Source organism: Crocodylus porosus, unplaced genomic scaffold (genome assembly GCF_001723895.1).
Source record: "Crocodylus porosus isolate Cpor-Errol unplaced genomic scaffold, CroPor_comp1, whole genome shotgun sequence".
NCBI lineage: Eukaryota > Metazoa > Chordata > Crocodylia > Crocodylidae > Crocodylus > Crocodylus porosus.
The window spans coordinates 43,271,084-43,292,802 of record NW_017728947.1 but is presented as its reverse complement, the minus strand read 5'-3'; the positions used below and the strand labels follow the sequence as shown (position 1 = coordinate 43,292,802).

Here is a 21,719-nt window from a genome sequence, read left to right as displayed (position 1 = left end):
CGGACTAGATGATCTGCTCAGGTCCCCTTCCGACCCTACAAACTATGAAACATACCACTGACAGGTTGTCTGCATACCACTGCTGCACCACAGATTGGGAACCACTGGCCTAACCCAACCCTCCTTGTCCTGTAAATTTGTTGCCCTCATTATATGGTGTAATAGAAAAGTGAAACTGTCCTATACTCTCAATTGTTTCTCTTCTTTAAAAAATAAATCTAGACTATAACCCCCTCACATAAGCCAGTTCCAATCGTTCTAGCCAGATTGTGTAAATATTCACCGCACTCTGGTATTATTCTATGTAATGCACTTGATTAAATAGTAAATTTATTGTGCTGCTGGTGGAAGACTACCTCTAGCCAACACCACAATAGTAGAACAAATATTGTAGTTTAGTATAATAACATTGTAAGTGAACTATTGCAAGGATACCCCATCCAGACAAGTTTAAGAGCACTCCTATTAACTAAGGAGGAACCATACCGCTTTTAGTAATGTTTTGCTTGGCTGGAATACATATTATATTAGTGATGCCTTGTGACTTTCTGCAGCTAAAAGAGCTAGAGGAAGAATGGGTCAAAGTACAACCAGCAGCTCCCAAACAGACTCGTTTTTTACGTTCTCAGCAAGAGCTGAAAGCAAAGTTTGAGCAGCAGCAGGCAGCTGGAGGTGATGCAGATGGAGGTAATGTATTTGATCTCAGTTGGGAATACGTTATTATTATTCCAAGACCCATGATGAAGTGGAACAGGTGAAAAAGGTGCTTTTAATTTAAACTGATATGAAGGTGTGTGGAGCACACCAGGCCTTCTGAAATGACAGCTGGTGAAGGAGATAGTAACTGAAAAGGTTTCCTACTTTTGGAGTAGCAAATTTTTGCTACCATCCATATTCCACTTTTGTTGCCATCCTTGAATAAATAGAACATGGGGATAGTTGAGAATTACCCAAGTCTCTCTTCTCATGCCTGTCTGATAACCTGTTATCCATCTGCAGGAGGAGATGATGGGGATGAGGTGGTTCCACAGGTGGATGCATATGAGCTTCTGGAAGCCGTGGAAATTCTTTCCAAACTTCCCAAAGACTTTTATGACAAAATAGTGAGTACAGCTTTAACTGCTCATAGTTAGTCATATTGAGATCCCATACCAAGAGATGTGGGCTGATGGTGTTTAAGACTAACTTATTTCCTGCAGAGTGGAGTAATGCTATATAAATGACAATAGGGAGATGGTTTGCAAAATATCAGCCCTTTATTGTGTCAGCAAAATGGCTATAAGTTCAAGAAAGCAAGATGAAAGTTGAAATGTACACTCCAACATTTTGTTGCAACCACTAGGCTTATAGTAGATGAAGACATTAAAAATGGTTGAATTTCTTGGGTCAAAGTTAAACTGTCTTGAAACAAGTTTTTCTGGAGCTGCTAAATGTCTGTGCTGTATGCAAATGTGGAAGCATTGTCTTGCAGGAAGCCAAAAAGTGGCAAGAGAGGAAAGAAGCCCTGGAAGCTGTTGAAATTCTGGTGAAGAATCCCAAATTGGAAGCAGGAGACTATGCAGATTTGGTTAGAGTTCTTAAAAAGGTAAATATCTCTGCACTGTGTATAGGAGGCCTTTGTTCTGTCAGTTAACTCCATAATTCCAGAAGACTATACCTCACATCTGAAAGGGCACTGTTGAGCACTATTTTCTTGAACACAAGTCCCATTCCTAATACTATGTATATGCAAGTTATTTTCAGCAGTACATCTTGGACTGATGAGACCCTTTAGGTATTTAAGTTATTTTGGCTATTTTGGAAGTTGGTGAAACATGTAGGTTTGTTAGAGGTCTGTTACAAAAACAGATTCTCCTCAACCAAAGATAATTGGCCTGTGTACAACTACTTGTAAAAATAGTTGAAGGGCACCTTGGAATAAAGCAGGTTGGTGAACAGTACTACAGAGCACCAGCTCATCCCTCATCTTGATTACTGTATCTGACACTGGGCACGTCTACACGTTCATTAGCTACTAACAATGCACCATAATCAGTGCTACTGTGCATTAGCACAGATGAATGTTTGTTTGTTTGGTTTTTTTAGTGAAGTTAATGCTCATGAAACTAAATTTGCATTAACATGGGTTTTAACTGCCACGTCAGTGTGCAGTAGAACTGGTGTTCTCCACATTAAGTGTCTTGTGTAGACGCGCCCACTGTTAAGGATATGGCAGAATTGCAGGGAATTCAGAGAGGTACAGCTTCCTACTTATGGAAGAACCTGTTTGAAGAGTGGAAAAAACCCTGAGCGAGTGCTTACTTTTGATGGAAATAAAAAAGGATAGAGACAATGGATAGAGAGTGTTGGGCTCTACAGTCACACTTGCAGATGTTCAATGAGCTGATAATTCCTTACTCAGCACAAATCAATGGTCCTCTGAGAAACAGATGCCCGTTGCCTAGAGAAAATAATACACAGATCTTTTTATTATGCAAAAACAAATTTGGTGAAATTAAATGTAGTACTTCTAAAGGCTAAATATATTTGCCAAAGTATGATAATGTATAGTTCTAATAGATTTAGTTGTCATATAACTTTGAAGGCAAAGTAACTCTCCAGATTTAAAATGGATTGGATATTTGTATTCATAATTTCAGTTGTTATGGTAAAGATTTTAAAATAGAAGTGGAAAAGAGGAAAAAAAAAAACGAGTTTCAGAGAAAAAGGCAACTTTTGATTTGGTTTTGGTCAAAAATACTAGGTCTAGATTTCTGCAACAGGTAGTCTTGAAATGTTCCTTTTGAAACTGGTGCTGCTTACTGTAGGGGAATACTCAATCAGCTAGACCTGTTGTCTCTTCCCAGAAGGTAGCTGCTATACCCTTAATCTTATCCAAGAGACTGTAGGGCAGGGATGGGCAAAATGTTGGATTTGGCTAGTGGCTGGACTCCATTTCCAAGCGGCGCCTGCGCATATTGATGTGACAGTTCAGGGCCAGGGTTTCCATGGAGACTGGCCCCAGCAGCAGTGGCAGGGAACTGCTCCTGGGTTGGGACTGGGATCTTGTAGTGGTGATAGCATGATCCAGAGCTGCTATCCGCTGCCCGCATGCCCCAGGCACCCCCTTTCTCTCAGGCACAGGAGCCAGCTGGGGCAGGGAAGGCAGCCAGGTCCAGTGCCTGGGGCTTCTCTCCCCTGCTGCGTGAATGCTGGAGAGAACGGGTAATACAGGATGCCCGGTGTGGGCTATGCTCCTCACTGTGGAGTGCTTCTCAGTACTGACCAGAGCCAGGCACCAGTGCCACTGCCTTCTGCTGCACCATGGGGGTGGGCCACACACACAGACACCCCCGCCCCCGGTGTTGACTACAAGAGAGAACAGTGTGTTCCAGAACCCAAGCACTACATAACCCCCAACCTACCTTCTGTCCCACACCCCGCCACACAGGTACATAAACACCCCCACATACACGCCTATACAATATAAAAGACTAAGAATTTATTTTGAGTTATTGCAATCACCTCTATATACAATACACAGATCATGACAAAAATATTTTTTGTAATAAAATTAAAATGTTATAGTAGGTGTTTTGACTTTGTGTATGATTTGGGGTTTTTTGGTTCTAAGTTGGCACCCCCCAAAGGAGTATTTTTTGGGGGGCAAGGACTTCTGGTGGCAAAGGTCAGGGGTTAGGGGTGGGACTTCTGGTCCCAAGATGGTGACTGGGGGGAGGGGCAACTGTCAAGGGGTGGGGCTACCCATGTGGCCCTCAACAGCTCACCAAACCTTGTTAAGCAGCCCTCTGCCTGAAATAACTGCATGCCTCTGGAATAGTGCATCTACAGTCCATGCAGCTGTTCATAAAACTTGCGTTTTAGACATAAATATAGTGAAACATCCCCCAGTGAGAGAACAATATATAAATGCCTTTTCAAACTTTAGGTTTGATTGATACCAATCAGTTTTGTTCTTTGAAGTGAATAAAATTTCATCTAGCCACTTTTCCTTTTTTATTCCTTTGGAAACCCACACTGCTTTCTCCTGACTTTCAAATTTTCAGTTAAGCTTGTATTGCCTGAGTACCTCTAAAATGTCCTCCTGAAATGGGCCGTGAGAAATATTATTGTTCCAGGACATATGCTCTCTAAATTGAGGCAGATTAATATGAAAAGGAAAAAATATAGAATCCCTTGGGGGTGGGGGGAACTGGAATGTAAGGCCTACTACTTACCTTTGACATTGAAGGCAGTCCAGCTGGCCTCGAGTATGCATACATTTTTACAGATGTCACTTCTTGAATTCTGGGGCTTGTAGTAGGCACAGTCAAACCAAATGACCTTTTCAAATCTGATAACAAGGTATAATTGCATAAACTTTTCTAAGCTTCTCTGAGAAGGAGGCAAACATTAATTGTGGTGCATAGCATTTTAATATGAACCACAACAGAAACTTAAGACTAGCCAACATTTACACATGGTTACTTATTAGACAGTAAATTTTTGCTTCAGAATACAAGAACAGCGATGAATAAAGTTTTTGTTTTATTAGCCAGCTCAAATAGTGTGAGCTCACTAAGTACCTTTTTCTCTCTTCGCTTTGGATGTCACTGGCTTTGACTGTCCGTTTCAATGCTAAGAATCTTTTACTGGTTTGATCTTTAATGCTGTTCTTTTTCAGGTTGTTGGGAAGGACACAAATGTTATGTTGGTTGCTTTGGCTGCCAAATGCCTTGCTGGTCTGGCTACTGGCCTCAGGAAGAAATTTGGACAATATGCAGGACATGTAAGTAAGAGTATGTATTTTACTCTGTTACCTTCTTGGTACACAAGTAGTCAAGTTGCTTTAAAAAATAGTTCTGAGTTTGTATAATAGCTTGAGGCCAGTATTTCTGTAATAACATACATTTGACCTGTATGTGTGTATATTGTTTCAGAAATTTTTACCCTTTAATTTAATAACTAAGAAGTTGCATGCAAAGACTTCTGATTATGGTATTAAGTTAAAAGTACCATACTTTGTTGTTGAGGTAGGTGGTTTCATGTTTCTGTGTGTGTGCGTGCATGCACACACGCGCATGTTTATAGGAACAACTCTTGAATTTCATAATTGTGTTAACTTACTCTACTGCCCTGAAAGCCTTTATTCTTCCCTCTCCCGAGAGAAAGTTTCTCACGAGCTCATACCTCAAGCTTATGTTGAAAACATTTGCTGACCTAAAACGCCACTTTCAAGGATTGATATTCCCCCCCACCCCCCGCCCTTGTTACCCAGGCCTTGCCTGCCAAAGTGCTTTTCAGAAATTTTGGTTTAATCTCTTACCCTCTTTCCTTTCCTGCAAAATGGCAGAGTTTGTGGGGGATTTGTCATTCTTAAGGAAGGAAAAGAACCTGTAGTAGATGTCAGTGGCTGGTCTCCATAGCCATGCTCTTTGGGTACAATGGATTTCCAACCTGATTCTCTTTCTAAAGACCAAGAGAGAGCTCTAGGTAACTCAGACAAGAGGGAGTGAAGTGATATGCCTGGTTGCTGGAAAAGTGATGAATTCTGTGACAGATTGGAAAAATACCAGCTTTTGCTGATGTGGAATTGTTCATCTTCAAAGCCCTGATTAAGATAAATCCGGCATTGTCCAGGCTACTGTTTTAGAGCTGTATTTAGATACAAGCAAACACCTTTACCTTGATTCATGTTTTAAAAGTTAACCCTCATGGCTGCAGAGTCAGCTAACTGGGGAAAAGCAACAGTTCAGTAGAATTATAGAGTTCCTTGTTCCTTTGTTTCTTTTCTACATAGATTTTTGTATGCTGTTCATCATTGGTAGCTGTGTCCTTTCCAGTACTGCATTAAGCAATGTCTAACACCCTTTGGCTTATGACTCCATGTGAAGTCTGAGCACAGCTGCTGTAATGTTATTTAATTTCTGGCTTGTCACCAACTTGTGACTTTTTGTCCCATGGTTTGGAAATTACTTATGTAAAATGTTAGCTGCAGTTGCATAATTGACCTGTGAGCTTGCTTGGGGATGGAGGTTTGTTACAAATTAGTAGTTGGCTAGAAGTGATGTGTATATCTGGTTAGATCTTCTTTCTGAGTTAGTGAGACTATTGCCTTGTTGAAAGAGAGAAGGAAAATCCCTGCCCTAAATAAAGCATTGGTCATTTAATTGAGTGGTACCACATTCCCTACAGCAGAGTCATGGACCAAGAAAGGAATGGGTTGGATTTTCAGATCTTGAGTTGAGACTAACTTTAAAAGCTATCCAGAACTTGAGTATCTTGAACTCCAGAAATGCAGGTAGGCTGCTGGGTAGTGTTCCCTCCTAAGCTGTGTGGCATGTGTGGCTGCGCAGGTGCGCTCATACTGCACTGCCAGGTGCTCCTGCGTGGCCACGCAGACTCCATGCCGTGCAGCTTAGAGGGAATGCTGCTGCTGAGATGGGACAGATGCAAATTGTCTGAAAATCCTTCTCAAATGTATTATCCTCTCCCTCCCCAGCTCAGCAAAGTAGGGTGATTTATTGCAACATTTTTTTACTATCATCGTTTTTACTAAACCTCAGCACACGTTTGTAGGAATGCATTGTGTAGTTCTGTCCATTTCAGCCTCTTGAACTGTCACTGTTCAAAATTCCGCTTCTCTCTATATAGTACATTGTATCAATAACTAGTACCTATTGTGGTAAAGAGGCTGTTAGTTAATAGGAACTGTTTTACAGTGAGCATAATAAATGTTAGGATTTTATCACAACAGTCATGGAGGTCTTGGGAATTGAATTTGACTCATGGTACATCTTCACGGTGCATAGGATCATGAGAAATGAGCTCAGCCAGTATTGATGACCTGGGAGCATTACATCTGTAAACTGTATAATCTGTCTTTGAGATGAAAAGCCCTCCTTAGGATGGACTGTTTGGTTATGTGTGGTAGTTTTGCTTACAACAGGTATACAGCAGGCATTTTTGGTAGCTTCTGTAAATACTGGCTGCTTGCAGATGTTAAAAACAAGCAACTGTGCCTTAACAGAAGAAGCAGCACGCTACTTTGACCTGGCTCTGCAGTGTCTGTATAGATTGGGCACTTTTCAGCTGAGCTTTTTGGTGCTTTTATCTAATAGCTGATTGAATCAGCTATTAGATAAGTACCAAAAAAGGCCTATTAAAGCACCTAATCTATACTGATATTGGGTGAGCCGGGCCTAACTAATGCAGTCTTCTGGGCATGTGCTGAGCTCAGTTTGGGAATGTGCTGAATTTAAAGTAAAGCCACATGCGTGCACTCTCTCTCCTTTTTTTTTTGTCTGCCACGTTTGGGTTTTTATCATGAAGAAAATCATAGTGTTGATCATATATAGATATCATTATATATAGATCGATTTAAAGAAATCATTATAGATAGAGAAATATTGTTATAGCTATAGGTATCTATATAAAGGGCTTAGTCTGTGTGTCTATCTGTAACGCTCTTTTAAGGCAGCAGGAGGTGGGGTGGCATGGCTCCTGCCAGGAATTCAAGAGGGAATGGTGGGGTGTGCGGTTGGACCTGAGTGGCAGCAGTGCGGGGCAGTTGGTGGTGGTGGCGGCAGCTGCTGTGTGCAAGCTTTAGGGCTGTGCAAAGCTTCGGTCTCCAATTTGATTTGGCAGAGATTCGACCTGATTCAGTGGCCGCATCTCCGAATCAATTCAAAGGACCCTTTAATCTCTCCAAATCGAATCAGAACTCTCCAAATTGATTCGGAGAGTCAGATATAGACACAGCTTTAAATGTTTTTTCCTACATACCTCTAGGTAGCAGGCAGCTTGTGAATGCTGCAGTGCTAGGGCGCATGGAATGTCCCTTCTCTCTAGTGTGGGGAGCGTGGGGGCCTCCCCAGCATGCTTGGCAGCAGACCCGGAAGTGTGTCTATATCCCAAGTACACAACCCCTAATCTAATCCAACCTCCTGGATGGTTAAACAACCTGTGAGCAACCCAAAGGAAGATCGGGTAACCAAGCCCAGTAGGGACATAGTCATCCGTTATTTGTGACAGGCAATTTGCTAGTGCTTCATAAAATCCTTGACCCCTAACTGATATCTTTTTAGCAGATTTGGAATTCCGAGTCCCTTAGTCATTGTGGCCAATGCTGTCCTGCCTGACTTATTGTTCTGGCCAGTGCTAATCAGGAGGGATGACATTGGCCAACATAGGCCTTATGATGTCATTGAGTAGGTCTTGATGATGCAGGCTGTAAATGGCTCGGTATTGTAAATGAGACCGCATGTTTCTTGTTTGGCACTAGAATGTTTTGGTCTGCATTAGTTTAATTAGTGTTGCTTTACTGTGATTCCAATTCCCATGCACCATCTGGAATCTGGTTTTCTACATTGGCTTGACTTCAGATTGGACAGTTCATCCAGATTTGACTGAGAGGGCAGTTCATTTTGTTCAGGTCATCCCATACATAATATAGAGTAATTTATTATCTGAACCAGGTGCTGAGGGAAAGATGGATTTGTTGGATATCTTTTTTTAGAATCATGACTGACTGAATCATGAGATTTGAGCAGAGCTGGAGCAGTGCTTTTTGAAGTAGTTATGAGTATGCTGGGGGCATGTGGGTGTAAGTGAGAACTGTGGTGGTGGTGGCTGGCCTAACCAAGAAAGGTGGGTTTCAGCAGTATTGGACCTTTATTTCTTGAAAACAAACTTATGATAGCTCTACTGCTCTTATCTGATTCAGGGGAGAGGCAAATATTTACTACATTATAGTCTGTTACAGATTGAAAGTGGCCTGTTGGTTATGAAGTAGAGGTGCACTGTTGCATCAGTCCATATTGTATCGGCACTGATTAAAAGGAAAGTTGACATTATCGTCCATCGGCTTTTTAGGCTGATGTGGCTGATAATGTTGCCAATAAATGCCACATGCATGTACACAACTGCAGTATGCGCATGACCAGGAGTGCAGCCCGGGAGCTTGGAGAACAGCATCTGGCTGGTAAGTCCTGTTGGGGAAAAGGGGTGGGTGTGGAGGGAAGGGCCGTGTTGAGGGGCAGATCAAGGTCCCCATGATGAAGGAGGCAGGGGAGCAGGGGCAGGGAAAAGTTAGAGCGTAGCTGCTGGGAAGAGGGTGGAGCAGCCCTGACCCCAAGCGGGCAGCCTGCCTTCATCCCATGCACAGATCTGAGGGGGAACATGCCCCCCACGTCTCCCCCAGGGGGTGTGCAGCCACCCCTTCCCTTGCCCCCAGATAAGCCATCTCCTGCCCCTGCCCCAGCCCTATTCCCTCCTTCACTGTGGGGGCCTTAATCTGCCCCCTCCATCCCTTCCCCCACCAAGAGGCTTACCAGCTGTACACTGCTCTTCATGCTGCTGGGCTGCATATCAGCAGTCGATTGGTATTGGTTGATATGGCTGGTCAATAATCAGCCATCTATATTGGCCCAAAAAATCTTTATTGATGCACCCCTATTGTGAAGACATCTGGAACAGGTTTAGAGCTAAAGGTTTCTTTTGTATGAGAGGGCAGAGTCCCATCGTAGCCCTTGTGCTTAAGGAAGCGGTTGAGAGAAGAGCCGAACTTCCTTTTAATTCATTTTCACTTTTAAAAGTACACAGGGGTCACTGCTCTGGTGCTGTTCAGTGAAGTGTATGTAGGACTGGCAAGAGCTGTTTCTGCTGCTGCAGTTTCCTACTTGGGGAAAGAAGAGATGGATGCTACTTAAAGCCACTGACATGCTCTCGAAGTGATAGAACCAACATTACCTTGTCACAGTACACTTGTTAACTGAAATGTGTACTGTGTTTTTTAAATAGGTTGTTCCAACCATCCTAGAGAAATTTAAAGAGAAGAAGCCTCAAGTGGTGCAGGCACTACAGGAGGCCATTGATGCAATCTTCCTTACTGTAAGTAATAAAGACCTTGTCCTGCTGAGAGCTGGTCACTCTGCCTTCTTTAGTATTCTCTTCCCTTGCCCTTCTGAAACTAACCAGGCTATTTGTCTAACATTTTAGACCACATTGCAAAACATAAGTGAGGATGTGTTGGCTGTAATGGACAACAAAAACCCTACCATCAAACAACAGACATCTCTCTTCATTGCAAGAAGCTTTCGTCATTGCACACCTTCTACTTTGCCAAAGAACCTGCTAAAACCCTTTTGTGCTGCTCTTCTCAAGGTAAGAAGGGATGGGTTGATACTTATCTAGTATTATCACTGCCAGTGATGTGATGGAAACACTGGGTTGGAATGGCAAGAGATTTCTGGTAGGGAGGGTACTAGATATTGAAGCTGCACTTTTTCTGGTGCAACGGGTACAGAGTAACTGGGAACATTGTGTAGTGATTGGCTTGCAGCAATAGATTGGTCTGTTTCCCCCCCCCCCACCAATTTATTTGAACAAATATTCCTTCATAATAAGTTTCAGTCTGTTATGTGTGTTGCTTTTTAGTTTTTTAAAGACTTCCATTGCCTAGTTCCAACTATGACAGGTAAACTTTTTCTCCCTAAACTTCTCCAGCTGTCTTATTACATGAAACTAGAGTGGACAGTAGCTTTAAGATAACTGATATTCAGTGGAGTAAACTAATATATCTTCCCTTTTGATTTCTTTTCTGGTAAATCTTCACCAGAAGAAAATTTGCTCAAACTTAAAACATACCTTACAGCATTATTTTGAAATTAGTGGTGCTTAATTCTTGCCTTGTTCTCTCAAATAAATCCTCTTTGACCCCTGGTCTTAAACCTAATTCCACACTTCCCAACACTTGAAAGGGCACTGTTAACTGGAAAGAAGTCTCCATGTCATTTCTTCTGGTATTAAAATACATTTAAAAAGGTGTATAGTTTTTTCTCCCTTTGTGAAAGACCCAAAGAGCGAAAGCTCACTGTATGTGGGAAATTGTGGAAACTTGCACTCAAATATGTAAGTAAATGGGGTAGTAAGAAACTTAATTGTCCTGTAACAGAAATGTTAGGCCATTCATATAGTAATTGCAGGCAAAATATTCAGGAGAAAGTTTTATTAAGTTGGTGTAAAGAAACTGGATTAGAAATCCTGAACCCACCTTTTTAAACTTCTGATTATCTGAATCATACCATTTTTCCACAGCATATCAATGATTCTGCACCAGAAGTAAGAGATGCTGCATTTGAAGCACTAGGAACTGCCCTGAAGGTAGCGGGAGAGAAAGCTGTGAACCCTTTCCTTACAGATGTAGACAAACTTAAACTAGATCGGGTAAGTCTCTGTGGTATTTAGTAGGATGGTGTGTGTAGTGGGGTCTTGAATAGCCTTCAGAATTGTGTAACCATTTTATTTAAAATCCGTGCTGGAAATGGTTAGTTTTCAAGGTGCAGTGCTCACCTTTGGAAACCAAGTTTTGCTCAACACATTATTTGTGTGGTTGAACTCATCCCAGAGGTGTGCTTGTGTCTGTACCCTTTTGAGGTGACAAGTTCAACCATGCATTGACACGTGACAGGAATGTTCAATAATCTTAAAATAGAATTACTCAATAATATCTTCTGTGAAGAAAACTCTTAAAATGTTCTGAGAGGTCTTAGAAGACCTGTGCATATATGTGCGTGTTTACAACTTTTATATGTATACTTTAAGATAACATGCTGCTTGGGCTAGAAATTAAATCTGGTGCTGTTAATGCCTAATGGAACTAATTTGATTTTTTTTAGATAAAACAATTTGAATGTTCTTTGGGGTAATTCTATTGTGCTAATGGGTAAAAGCCTAGTTATAAGGAGCATTAGGTGGTTAGATGCTGGGGACTGATACTTAAATGGTGTTGGTCTTAACTCTTGTTCTCCAGATTAAAGAGTGTGCTGAAAAGGTGGAACTGGCTTGTGGTAAGAAGGCAGGAGGAGCAGCTGATAAAAAGGAAGGCAAAACTCTTCCTGGAAAGACCCCAGTTGTTTCAGGGGCTGCTGGAGACAAAGATACAAAAGAGACTTCAGCCAAATCAGGACCACCAAAAAAAGTACCTGTTGTCAAGGTAGGAGGGATATAGACAGCCTACCTTAGCAAATTGTTATAAGAGAGAGTTACTCCCTGGGAACCTGTTCAAATTGTTTCTAGTTGCGGTCTTTTGGGAGTCAAGGTAATCCCAGCAAGTATTTTTGTTCTTGCTGCTTGTGGGGGCTGCTACTATGCTAAGCCACCTGCTTTACTTTACCTGACCATAACTACGTTTCGAGTGTTTCCCCTGGGGCACCTTTTCCGGCCAACCCCCTTACTGGAGCACATCCACAAGCCTGGGGTAATCGCTGCCACCACCCAGGCTCCGTTCTCTGGTAGGGCTCTGTGCAGCCCGGGGTACAGGGACAGTGCAGACCTTGGGGGTGCTTGGCCCACTGTGGTATTTTGGGTGTTTCTTTTAGCCTGAAACATTCAAAAGTAGCCTACTGCACTGGAGGAAAGTAAAAGGCCAAGCCTACTTTAACTGGCCAAGCAAAGGGAGGTATAAAGGCTTGTCTCACCCTTCTCCCCTCAGATGCACAGCCAGGCACGCTGCAACAGATAACTTTTTATTAATCGGAGGGGGAGAACAGGGAAGGGGTACAGGACAAATCTTCAAAGAAAATGCCTTTAGCAAAACAGAATGGTCTTGTTGGCCATTTTTAATACATGGCTAAAGTTACATAGATCTAATTTTCTAGCTAGTCTTCAGGCATACTCTCTGATTCACACAGATGGCAGCCTAAGGTCCCTGTTTGAAGGTGTTCCAAGATGCCTGCCAAAGGAAGAGCTCCCCCCCAGACCAGGTGGCCTGATCCTTAAATAACTTTTCTAAACTCATCACCTGGTGCCAGCCAGAAATAGGCATTATTTGAACCCTGCTATCGCAGACCAATCATTTCAAAAGTGGTCAGCAACCTCTGGTGAAGTGACTGGAGTCACTCAACTAGTTTCCCTCCAATGAACCTGTGGAACTTAAGACAGAGGTTCTGGAGACAATAAGGGGGGTGTGAGAGAATGTCCCATACGGTGCACACAAGATACACAGGAAAATAAATCCAGAAACACTTGACTACACACAACCCCGGGGGGGGGGTTACATTCTCCCTGCAGCCCAAAATGTCCCAGTCCAAGGACAGATAGAGGGAGACTTTTCACACTGCTTATGCAGCAAAAGGTTTAAAAAGGATGCAGTCTGAACTCTTTCAGAAAGCAAACTGGTGTGGAGTGAAGATTCTATTCTTACATCTTCTAAATCCTAATATTTTTTTGTAATGCCAGGTACTGATTAGGACCCAACTAGACAAAACCTTGGTTGGGATGATATAGTTGGGAGTGGTCCTGCTTTGAGCAGGAGGTTGGACTAAATGACCTCCAGAGATCCCTTCCAGCCCTAATTTTCTATGATTCTGTAATTTTGAAACCCTGAAGACAACCCACCCAATACCTTCCTTGGAGGTTTTTGAACTGTATAAGCAAGAAAACATCCAGGCATGTTGGTGTAGGACCGGCACATAAGAATTCACAGTACATTCAACACCGGTATTGCTTTTGCAATAAAGCATAATCTGCAATGTTGCTTTAATGTCTTGACTACCAAGTGCTATTTAAAACGGCTAATCTGGTTAAGGAAATCAAGATGACTTTCAAATTTTAAAAAGGTTTCCAATAGTAGACCATCTTCACAGTGTCCTTCAGGCATCTTTTTCTGGCGAAGCAGAGAGTTGGGGATTCTAGGAACAAATATAAACATGGCATTCAAATGTTTGGTTTAACATTGTAATGAAAAATGCCTTCTTCTAGGCCTGACAAACTTGGAGCCTATCATCTATAATCTCCAAAGGAAATGGAATCACTTGTCTCTTATTCCATGACCCTTCTCAAGCAAATGTAAACCCTTTTTACACTGTCTTTAACTTCTCTCCAGAATTCTCCCCATCTGCTGAGACTTGCTGCTGTTGAAATTACGCACAAATGACTTGACCATTTTGCTTGTTAATCCAGTTACGATTGGTATATAGCAAAGTTTCCTTCTATGAAGAAAGACTTCAATTGCTTAAATGTATCTTTTGGAATTGGAACCAAAGATTGAAAAGCAAGACTCTCTTCTTCTGACTTATAAATATTGGTTCTTAACTGAGAGCTTTATCCTGGTTGACTTGTTTCCTTTTCAGCCTGGTGGCCCACCCAAAAAAGGCAAACCAGCAGCAACTGCTGGTATGGGAGGTGCTGGAACTAAAGGCAAGAAAGGACCTGAGACTAAAGAGATATTTGAATCTGAGCTCTCGGTAGGTACTTTTCTTCGCTCTGAAATATAAAAGGGAATGCTATGTCTTGTAAGCAATGCAAATTATTCTTCTCTGCATCTTGTAGAATTTATGACCCTCAAGTTGCGATTCCTGCATTATATCAGAGTAAAATTGGTGGGACAGAGGAACTGTTTCATTTGACCCTGAAGTTTTAAGATGGGGCAGGTTCTGGTAAACAAGCCATTATCAAATCCCTATTTGGGTAACATTTGAGGTCTTTTGCCTCTCAGGGAAACTGAGTTGCCAGAAGGATGGAGGAGGCTGAAATGTCCACAACAGTGCTTTCAAAGTTGCAAATTATATTCAGTTGCATATCTGGAGTTAAGTCTGGGAAATGGAGTATTCTGGAGCTTGACTCCCACAGTCCAAATGAGCAAAGCAGTAGAGTATATACTGTTCAGACTAAATTGTGAAACTCATGCTTCCCAGAGTGCATTTCCAATTCTAAGTCATCCTTTTAGTTTTCTTAATGTAGTAGTATGCTGATGCTAAAGTTAGAACCCACAAGTGAGCTTGCAACATGCTGAGCAATGATAAAAGTCAATGAAACAATTCTTATGTGTGTGGTTTGTTTTTTTTTTTCAATTATGGATATTCTGACATCAAGCTGGGGTAGTGGCAGATACACTGGAGGATAGGGCTAGGATTTGTTGACCTAGACAAATTGGAGGATTGGGCCAAAAGAAATCTTATGAGGTTCAACAAAGACAAGTGCAAAGTCCTGCAATTAGGACTGAACAATCCCATGGACCAGTACAGGCTAGAGGCTGACTGGCTGGGTGGCAGCTCTGCAGCAAAGGACTTGGGGTTACAGTGGACAGTAAGCTGAATATGAGCCAGCAGTGTGCCCTTGTTGCCAAGAAGGCTAATGGCATACTGGGCTACATTGGTAGGTGTTGCCAGTAGGTCAAGGGAAGTGATTATTCCCATCAATTCAGCACTGGTCAGGCCACATCCAGGGTACTGTGTTCAGTTTTGGGCCCCCCACTACAGAAAGGATGCGGACAAATTGGAGAGAGATCAGTGGAGGGCATCAAAAAGGGTGAGGGGGCTGGGGCATTTGACTTATGAGGGGAGGCTGAGGGAACTGGACTTATTTAGTCTGGAGAAGAGGAGACAGGGGATTTAATAGCAGCCTTCAGCTACCTAAAAGTGGGGGAGGGGTTCAAAAGAGGATGGAGGTGGGCTCTTCTCAGTGGTGGCAGATGACAGAACAAGGAGCAACAGTCTCAAGTTGCAGCAAGGGAAGCTTTAGATTAGATAGAATTTTCTCACTGGGAGAGTAATAAAACACTGGAACAGGTTACTCAAGAGTGGTGGTAGAATCTCCATCCTTGAAGGCTTTCAAGACCCGGCTAGACAAAGATTTGGGTGAGATGATCTATTTGGGGATAGTTCTGCTTTTGAGTATGGGATTGGATTAGATGACCTCCTGAGGACCCTTCCAACCCTAATCTTCTATGATTTTTATGATTGTCAGGTACTGAAATGAAGGCATTTCTCCAAGTTTAAAATGTTGTACATACGTTACTGTGTCATTTACATATGGAGTCTTAGTAGGAGGTACAGGTATTGGTGGAAACCAATTTGATGATGGTAGCTCCTTCCCATACACCAAAACAACCTCGCAATCTTATGCCTCCTTGCCTAGGATGCCTGGGAAAATATTAATTTTTCCCATTACCAAGTGTGGGTAAATGGATTGGATTTTGAAGCCAAGTAAGTATTCATGGCAGTGTAGGAAATCGGGCTAAAATTTGCATAACCCTAAAACTAAATGCGAGTAACACAGGATTTTCTTTTTTTCCCTGTGCCTGCTTAACTTCATCTGGCAGTTATGCACAAAAACTAATCTTTCCTATGTCCTCTAAGAGCTTAACTGTATCCTGAAACTCATAGGCCCTAAAAAGTTTTACTTGCATTGGTCCTCTCCATTAAGGTAAAGCTGTTAATTACATGGCTGACTCCTGTATTGCAGGCACTTTGAGAGGTGGTATTTCTGTTTCTTGACATGCACTTAAGGCTTCTGTATCTGATTTGAGAAGGCCTGTTGACAAGTGTTTAACCCTGTTCTGTTCTGTATGTAGATAGAAGTGTGTGAAGAGAAAGCTGCAGCTGTCCTCCCAGGCTCTTGCATACAGCAGCTGGATAGTGGTAACTGGAAGGAGAGGCTTGCCTGTATGGAGGAGTTTCAGAAGGTAAGCATTAGAAGGTGAAAAGATAAAGATGGCTTTTAGAAGCAAGCATGAAACTAGGGAAGACAGTGACTTTCTGCAGCCTTTTAGGGCTTGCCTCCCCCTTTTTTTTTTTTTAAAGTGTCTGTGTATTAGTAAATAAATAATAACAAACCTGCTTAGTGGAACAGGCAGTGTATGCTGGCAAAGAACACTTGCTGATATAGTTTTAATCAGCTTTTTGAACAAAATAACTTTGACAGCAAAGACTTTTTTTTCTTTTAGTATAACTTTGTGTATATTAGGATTTTTGTTGGCATAACACTGACTTCTTCCAACTCCTGATGAGGGTAGCTGTGCTAGCAAAATTTGTGTAGGGCAAGTCTGAATCAAACCTGTTGTCCTGACCTGGAAATGTGTGCCACAGTCTCTACAAAAATCTCATATTGTTCAATGTTCAGCACCAGTTTTAAATGCAAAACCCTGGCTGGCAAACTTGTAGGTCTGTAAGCACCATCTGATTACACCATATTACATCAGCCTCCATAGCCGCTAATGAGGACCCCAGTGTCTCTCTTGAAAGAGCTCAAACAAAGCATCATGTACAACAAACAGCTCTATTTAGTATGGAGCCTGGCTTTTTTCCATTAAAGCATTTCTGCCATGTGACCCTTTTTAACTGTGAGTTTTGCACTTAAAAGCAGGTACTCCAGATGCACAAATAATTGATGCATTTGTATTACAGTTGTCATTGAGCTTTAGCATTAGCCATAAAACATGCTTAAGTGAAATCATATGGCTTATATACCAGGCATGGCTGTACTTCATTATCACAAGTCTGAATCAATGTTGAACTTTTATCCAAATGTTAAGACATCAGGATTTCATTGGACTGCAGATTTTCTTTCTGAATCATTCTAGACTTTTAAATGTTTGCTTAATAAACTTAATTTTAAGATGTCTGTGTTTCTATTCTTATAGGGAGGTGTCTGCATTTTCAGTTTAAGCAACATTGGCTATTTGATAATGGAAAACTCAGTTGTGCTCCCATGACAACTGTTGCCACTAAAGAAGAGCTGTTAGGCACAGCTGCTTATATATCTGTATACATTTATTAAAGGAAATAAATACAAATAAGTTAAATGGTAGTTTGAACTGTTTCACTTCAGTATGGGTCCAGTAGCTATAAAACTGAAACCAAATTCTAGTCTTGTGTGGTAAGGTTTCTTTCTGGTAGTTACTAATTACTGAGGAATTGTATTGTGTAGATGCAAGTCTCAGGTGTGCAGTATCTTGATTTACTATGAAGTTTAAACCCTTTGTAGATGAGCCGAGAGTTGTTTAAACTTGTTTCACAGTTGTTTAGCGATTTGTTCTCCATATTTGGTATCTAATGGCTAATTTGATTTGCATTTTTCAGGCTGTAGAACTAATGGAAAAAAATGAAATGCCTTGCCAGGCTCTAGTGAGGATGCTGGCTAAGAAACCTGGGTGGAAGGAAACCAACTTTCAGGTGAAATTTCATTTTTACATCATTGATTGCAGTTCCTTGCTGGAACAGTCTTGCATTTGCCCATTATTGCAAAGCTGCTTCATACCTAAAAAATGTAGAACATAAGCTGTAAGTACACCTCTGCTGGTTGTTTTGGAGCTTAGCTACTAAAACTCTAAATTGAACACATAGTCTGCTCTAGGGTTCTAATGTAAATGAGATTCTCTTCCAAATAATTTGTTTTGCTTTGTGGCTTTTGTGATATGGGTACAATTGTAAACATCTTCATATTACAGAGATTTTTTTAAGAGAAATACTGTTACTTTTGTTTCGGCCCGGATTTAGGTTTTTGTGGAAAATAAATTTATTCCAGGTTTATGTTGGAGAGTTCATCATGCAGTAGCTTAGTTCTAAAGCCAGTGGCTGAAGATGCTGGATTTTTGCAAGCAGTGATGATTTAAAAAAAAAAAACATTTCATTTTTAATAGTAGCTTTGCTCACGGGTGAGCTGAATAAGCTTTTACTCTGTTCAGCAAGCTTGAACAAATTTCTTTATAATAGAGAATATTTTTTGTAATGAAAAATTTCACTAAGGGATGTATGTAGAGCAGTCATAGAGCCTTTGGAAAGCGTGAGAGGGAACTGTGCCTTTCTCCTTTTGAGATTAGCTCAGAAGGTCAGTTTTATAAAGTGATTTCTTTTCTTCACAAAATTGGCATAACTACATATTCAAAAAGAATTTGATGGTACAACTCAAGGATTTGTGCTTTTCTCCCAAGTTCAAACAAGACAGCAGTCCAGTCAGAAGGGCAGGTGACTAGAATTCAAAAGATTCATTGTTACCACAGAAACTTGCCAGCTATACCAGGATGGTGATCTGCTCTTATTTGTTTCCATCTGTATAATAGGAATAGTATTGCCATTTTTATGAGGCACTTTGAATGTTGTGTCTGCAAATTGTTAAGCTAGTTGATGGCTTAATTCTATTGCCCAAGCTGAGTGATATGCAAAAAGCTTTCCATAATGCATGGTAAACTAGGTTTTAAGATGGACCATGTTAACATGCCAGAAACAAGGATTTTAAATCTGTATTCCACTAGATCAGCAGTTCCCAACCTCAGGTAGCAACCCAAATGAGGGTTGCTGGGGCAGTGCCAGTGGTGCCGCACCTACAGGACAAGCTGTGTCCTCTGCTGGGAGCTCCCCAGCCCTTGGGCCCCACACTCTGCTCCAAGCAGTGGGTCGCGGCAAAAAAACATTGGGAACCACTGCACTAGGCACTAATGTGAGTCCATAGTGTTTGTGAACCTATTTACTACGTTTGGGGAGGTAGCCAAATTCCATTTGAAAAGATTTCAAGTCAGTTTGAACTACCCTGCAGCCCAGACTAGATTATGTAGTAGCACAAGTGAATTTACTTAGTGTTGTTTTGCCCTTTCCAGGTGATGCAGATGAAGCTTCACATAGTTGCCCTGATTGCACAGAAAGGAAACTTCTCCAAAACATCAGCACAAATTGTGTTGGATGGTCTTGTGGACAAGATTGGTGATGTAAAATGTGGGAGTAATGCAAAGGAAGCTATGACAGCAATAGCAGAGGCATGTCAGTTGCCGTGGACTGCTGAACAGGTCAGTGAGTCACAGTAGGACTTCAGCATTAGGGGAAGTAGGGAGTGGGGAACACCAGTACCATTCACATGGAAGACTTTTCTTCTTATGCCTGAGATCCAGTTAAGTGTCCTGCAAAATCTAAGTAGGTATTTTATTTCTGTTTTTGGTTTGTCGTAGCCTGTTAGTGGGATAAAGATGCACATTTTCCCTTCTGTTCTAGGTTATGGCCATGGCTTTTTCACAGAAGAATCCTAAAAACCAGTCAGAAACCCTGAACTGGCTCTCAAATGCAATTAAAGAGTTTGGCTTTTCTGGGTAAGTCTTGAAATAGTGAACGGAAATTTGAATTCAAGTTTTTAGGGTGGAAACATCTATGAAGACATAGGATCTTAGTTTGGTGTGAAACTTTTTCTTTCATCTGCTGCCATAAGTGCATGTAGTAAGCTGCTGTTTCTGTAGCCCAAATACAAGCACTGTTGGCTGTGGAAGGATCATGTTTCATGTATGGAAGTGCATCACTCCCTAACAACAAAAGAAGAATATTGAACTATTATTTTAATAGCTGTCTAAAGTGTGCTAGACACTGTATACAGATGTACATCCCTGCCCCAGAGATCTTGCAAACTGAAGTGTGAGATACGGCATGGGTGGTAAGGACAAGTTTAACAAGAGCGGATACGTGTGCATCTTGGTACTTAAAGTTATTATATCTTTCTATAGAAGAAAGACATGAGAGAATGTCTTCCTTCATGCTTATAGGTATCGTGTTTTTAATTTTGTTTTTGTTTTGTTTTGTCACAGTTTTCAGGAGCAATGGTGGTAGGATGAGAAGGTGGGGGTGTTAGCTTGGTCAATATGAAGAAAAGAGGCAGCACTTAGCTCCTCACAGGAGCCTGCAATTATCTTGCTTATCTCCTCTTGGTGGCATCCTTCAAAAGCTGTCAAAGTACTCCAGGGTTCCCTGACACCCTAGTTGAGAATCACTATACTACACAAACAAATCAAGAGCGCACCCACTCCTCTTGTCAGGAAGTCATTGTTTTCTGGAATTGTTACTGTCAGAATAGGAAGCACCAGTGGGTCCTGACTTCTGGGAGTTGGTAGTCTAGGCTGCTTTAGTCTGCAGTCAGTAGCCATCCATAAATGCCCTCTGCACAGATTCCTCATGAAGTGTTATTCCATCACTGAGGATACCTCATGTTTACTACCAAGGACAACTAATGTTTGAGGCAGCCCAGCCCAGATCAATGGTTGTTACTTGGAATCTTTCTCCTTTAAGAATTAGACTAGTTGTTGACTTTTTCCACAATTTCCCCCTTCTCATGGCGATTTTAAATAATCGGAAACAAAGCCATAATCATTCTGGTGGCTCTGTAGTAGCTGACTTAGTCTTGGCTTACAGGTGGCTATTCAGTCTTCAGTCCAGTTAGGAATATCTCATGACCAGGGTTCCTGGTTTTCTCTGATTTTAAAAACCCCAAGTAAAATTAAAGGCCCCCCTGGCCCTGCTCTATGCCTCTTTCCTTTCTGCTGCCCCCCCCCATAACCATCCAGCCTTACTGGTGCCCCTCAATCTCCTCACAGTCCCCTGGCCCTGCTTGTGCATCTCACTTCCCCACTTCCTCAGCCCTGCAGAAGGTCCCCAGCTGCCAGGGCTGTGGACCAAAGTCCCCTGTCCCTGCTCCCACCTGGTTCCTGCTGTGGGCTCAGGCAGGGTAGGGGGAGGACTGGCTCCCTACCACTCCATGCACCCCCAAGGGCCAGGGGGGACTTACACCCCCCCAGATCTGTATGCAGGGCAGGCGCGGGCTCTCCCCTGCTTTCTTCCCCCTGGGCGTCTGCAGGCCTGTGCAGCTATGGGCATGGCTCCTTCCTGCTGCGAGCCATGTGCCACCCCCACCCCCACCCCGCAGCAGCATGCATGAGAAAGAGGAGGGGGTGCCTTGCCAGGGCAGTACAGAGCTCTCAGCAGCAAGCAGCCCTGCCCTGCATCACTGGGTTGTACCCACCAGGCTGCAGAGGCCCCTGTGGAGGTCAGCAGGGCAGGGAGCCTGAGCTAGCAACAAGCAGCCTTCCCCCTGTCTTGGGCACAGACCTGGGGGTGCAGGTCCCCCCTGCTCCCCTCCCCCCCCAAGCTTTCACAGGGTTGGGGGGAGGGCTGCACTTCGCAGCTGCTGCCTCCTGCAGGTGGCAGCCA

General features: G+C 42.3%; 1 protein-coding gene across 4 annotated transcripts in view; it reads left to right on the top strand.

The window, feature by feature from the left end:
- Positions 1–21,719, top strand: part of CKAP5 (cytoskeleton associated protein 5) — a 77,962-nt gene that overhangs the window by 22,574 nt on the left and 33,669 nt on the right. For all 4 annotated transcript variants that reach the window (XM_019551393.1, XM_019551391.1, XM_019551392.1 and 1 more), the window contains exons 6-18: positions 555–687; positions 1,000–1,103; positions 1,472–1,585; positions 4,664–4,768; positions 9,781–9,870; positions 9,979–10,143; positions 11,077–11,205; positions 11,792–11,974; positions 14,112–14,225; positions 16,334–16,444; positions 17,841–17,933; positions 19,355–19,540; positions 19,743–19,837. In XM_019551393.1, the coding sequence (XP_019406938.1) occupies positions 555–687; positions 1,000–1,103; positions 1,472–1,585; positions 4,664–4,768; positions 9,781–9,870; positions 9,979–10,143; positions 11,077–11,205; positions 11,792–11,974; positions 14,112–14,225; positions 16,334–16,444; positions 17,841–17,933; positions 19,355–19,540; positions 19,743–19,837 (1,622 nt within the window). The remainder of the gene's footprint in view (positions 1–554; positions 688–999; positions 1,104–1,471; positions 1,586–4,663; positions 4,769–9,780; positions 9,871–9,978; positions 10,144–11,076; positions 11,206–11,791; positions 11,975–14,111; positions 14,226–16,333; positions 16,445–17,840; positions 17,934–19,354; positions 19,541–19,742; positions 19,838–21,719) is intronic.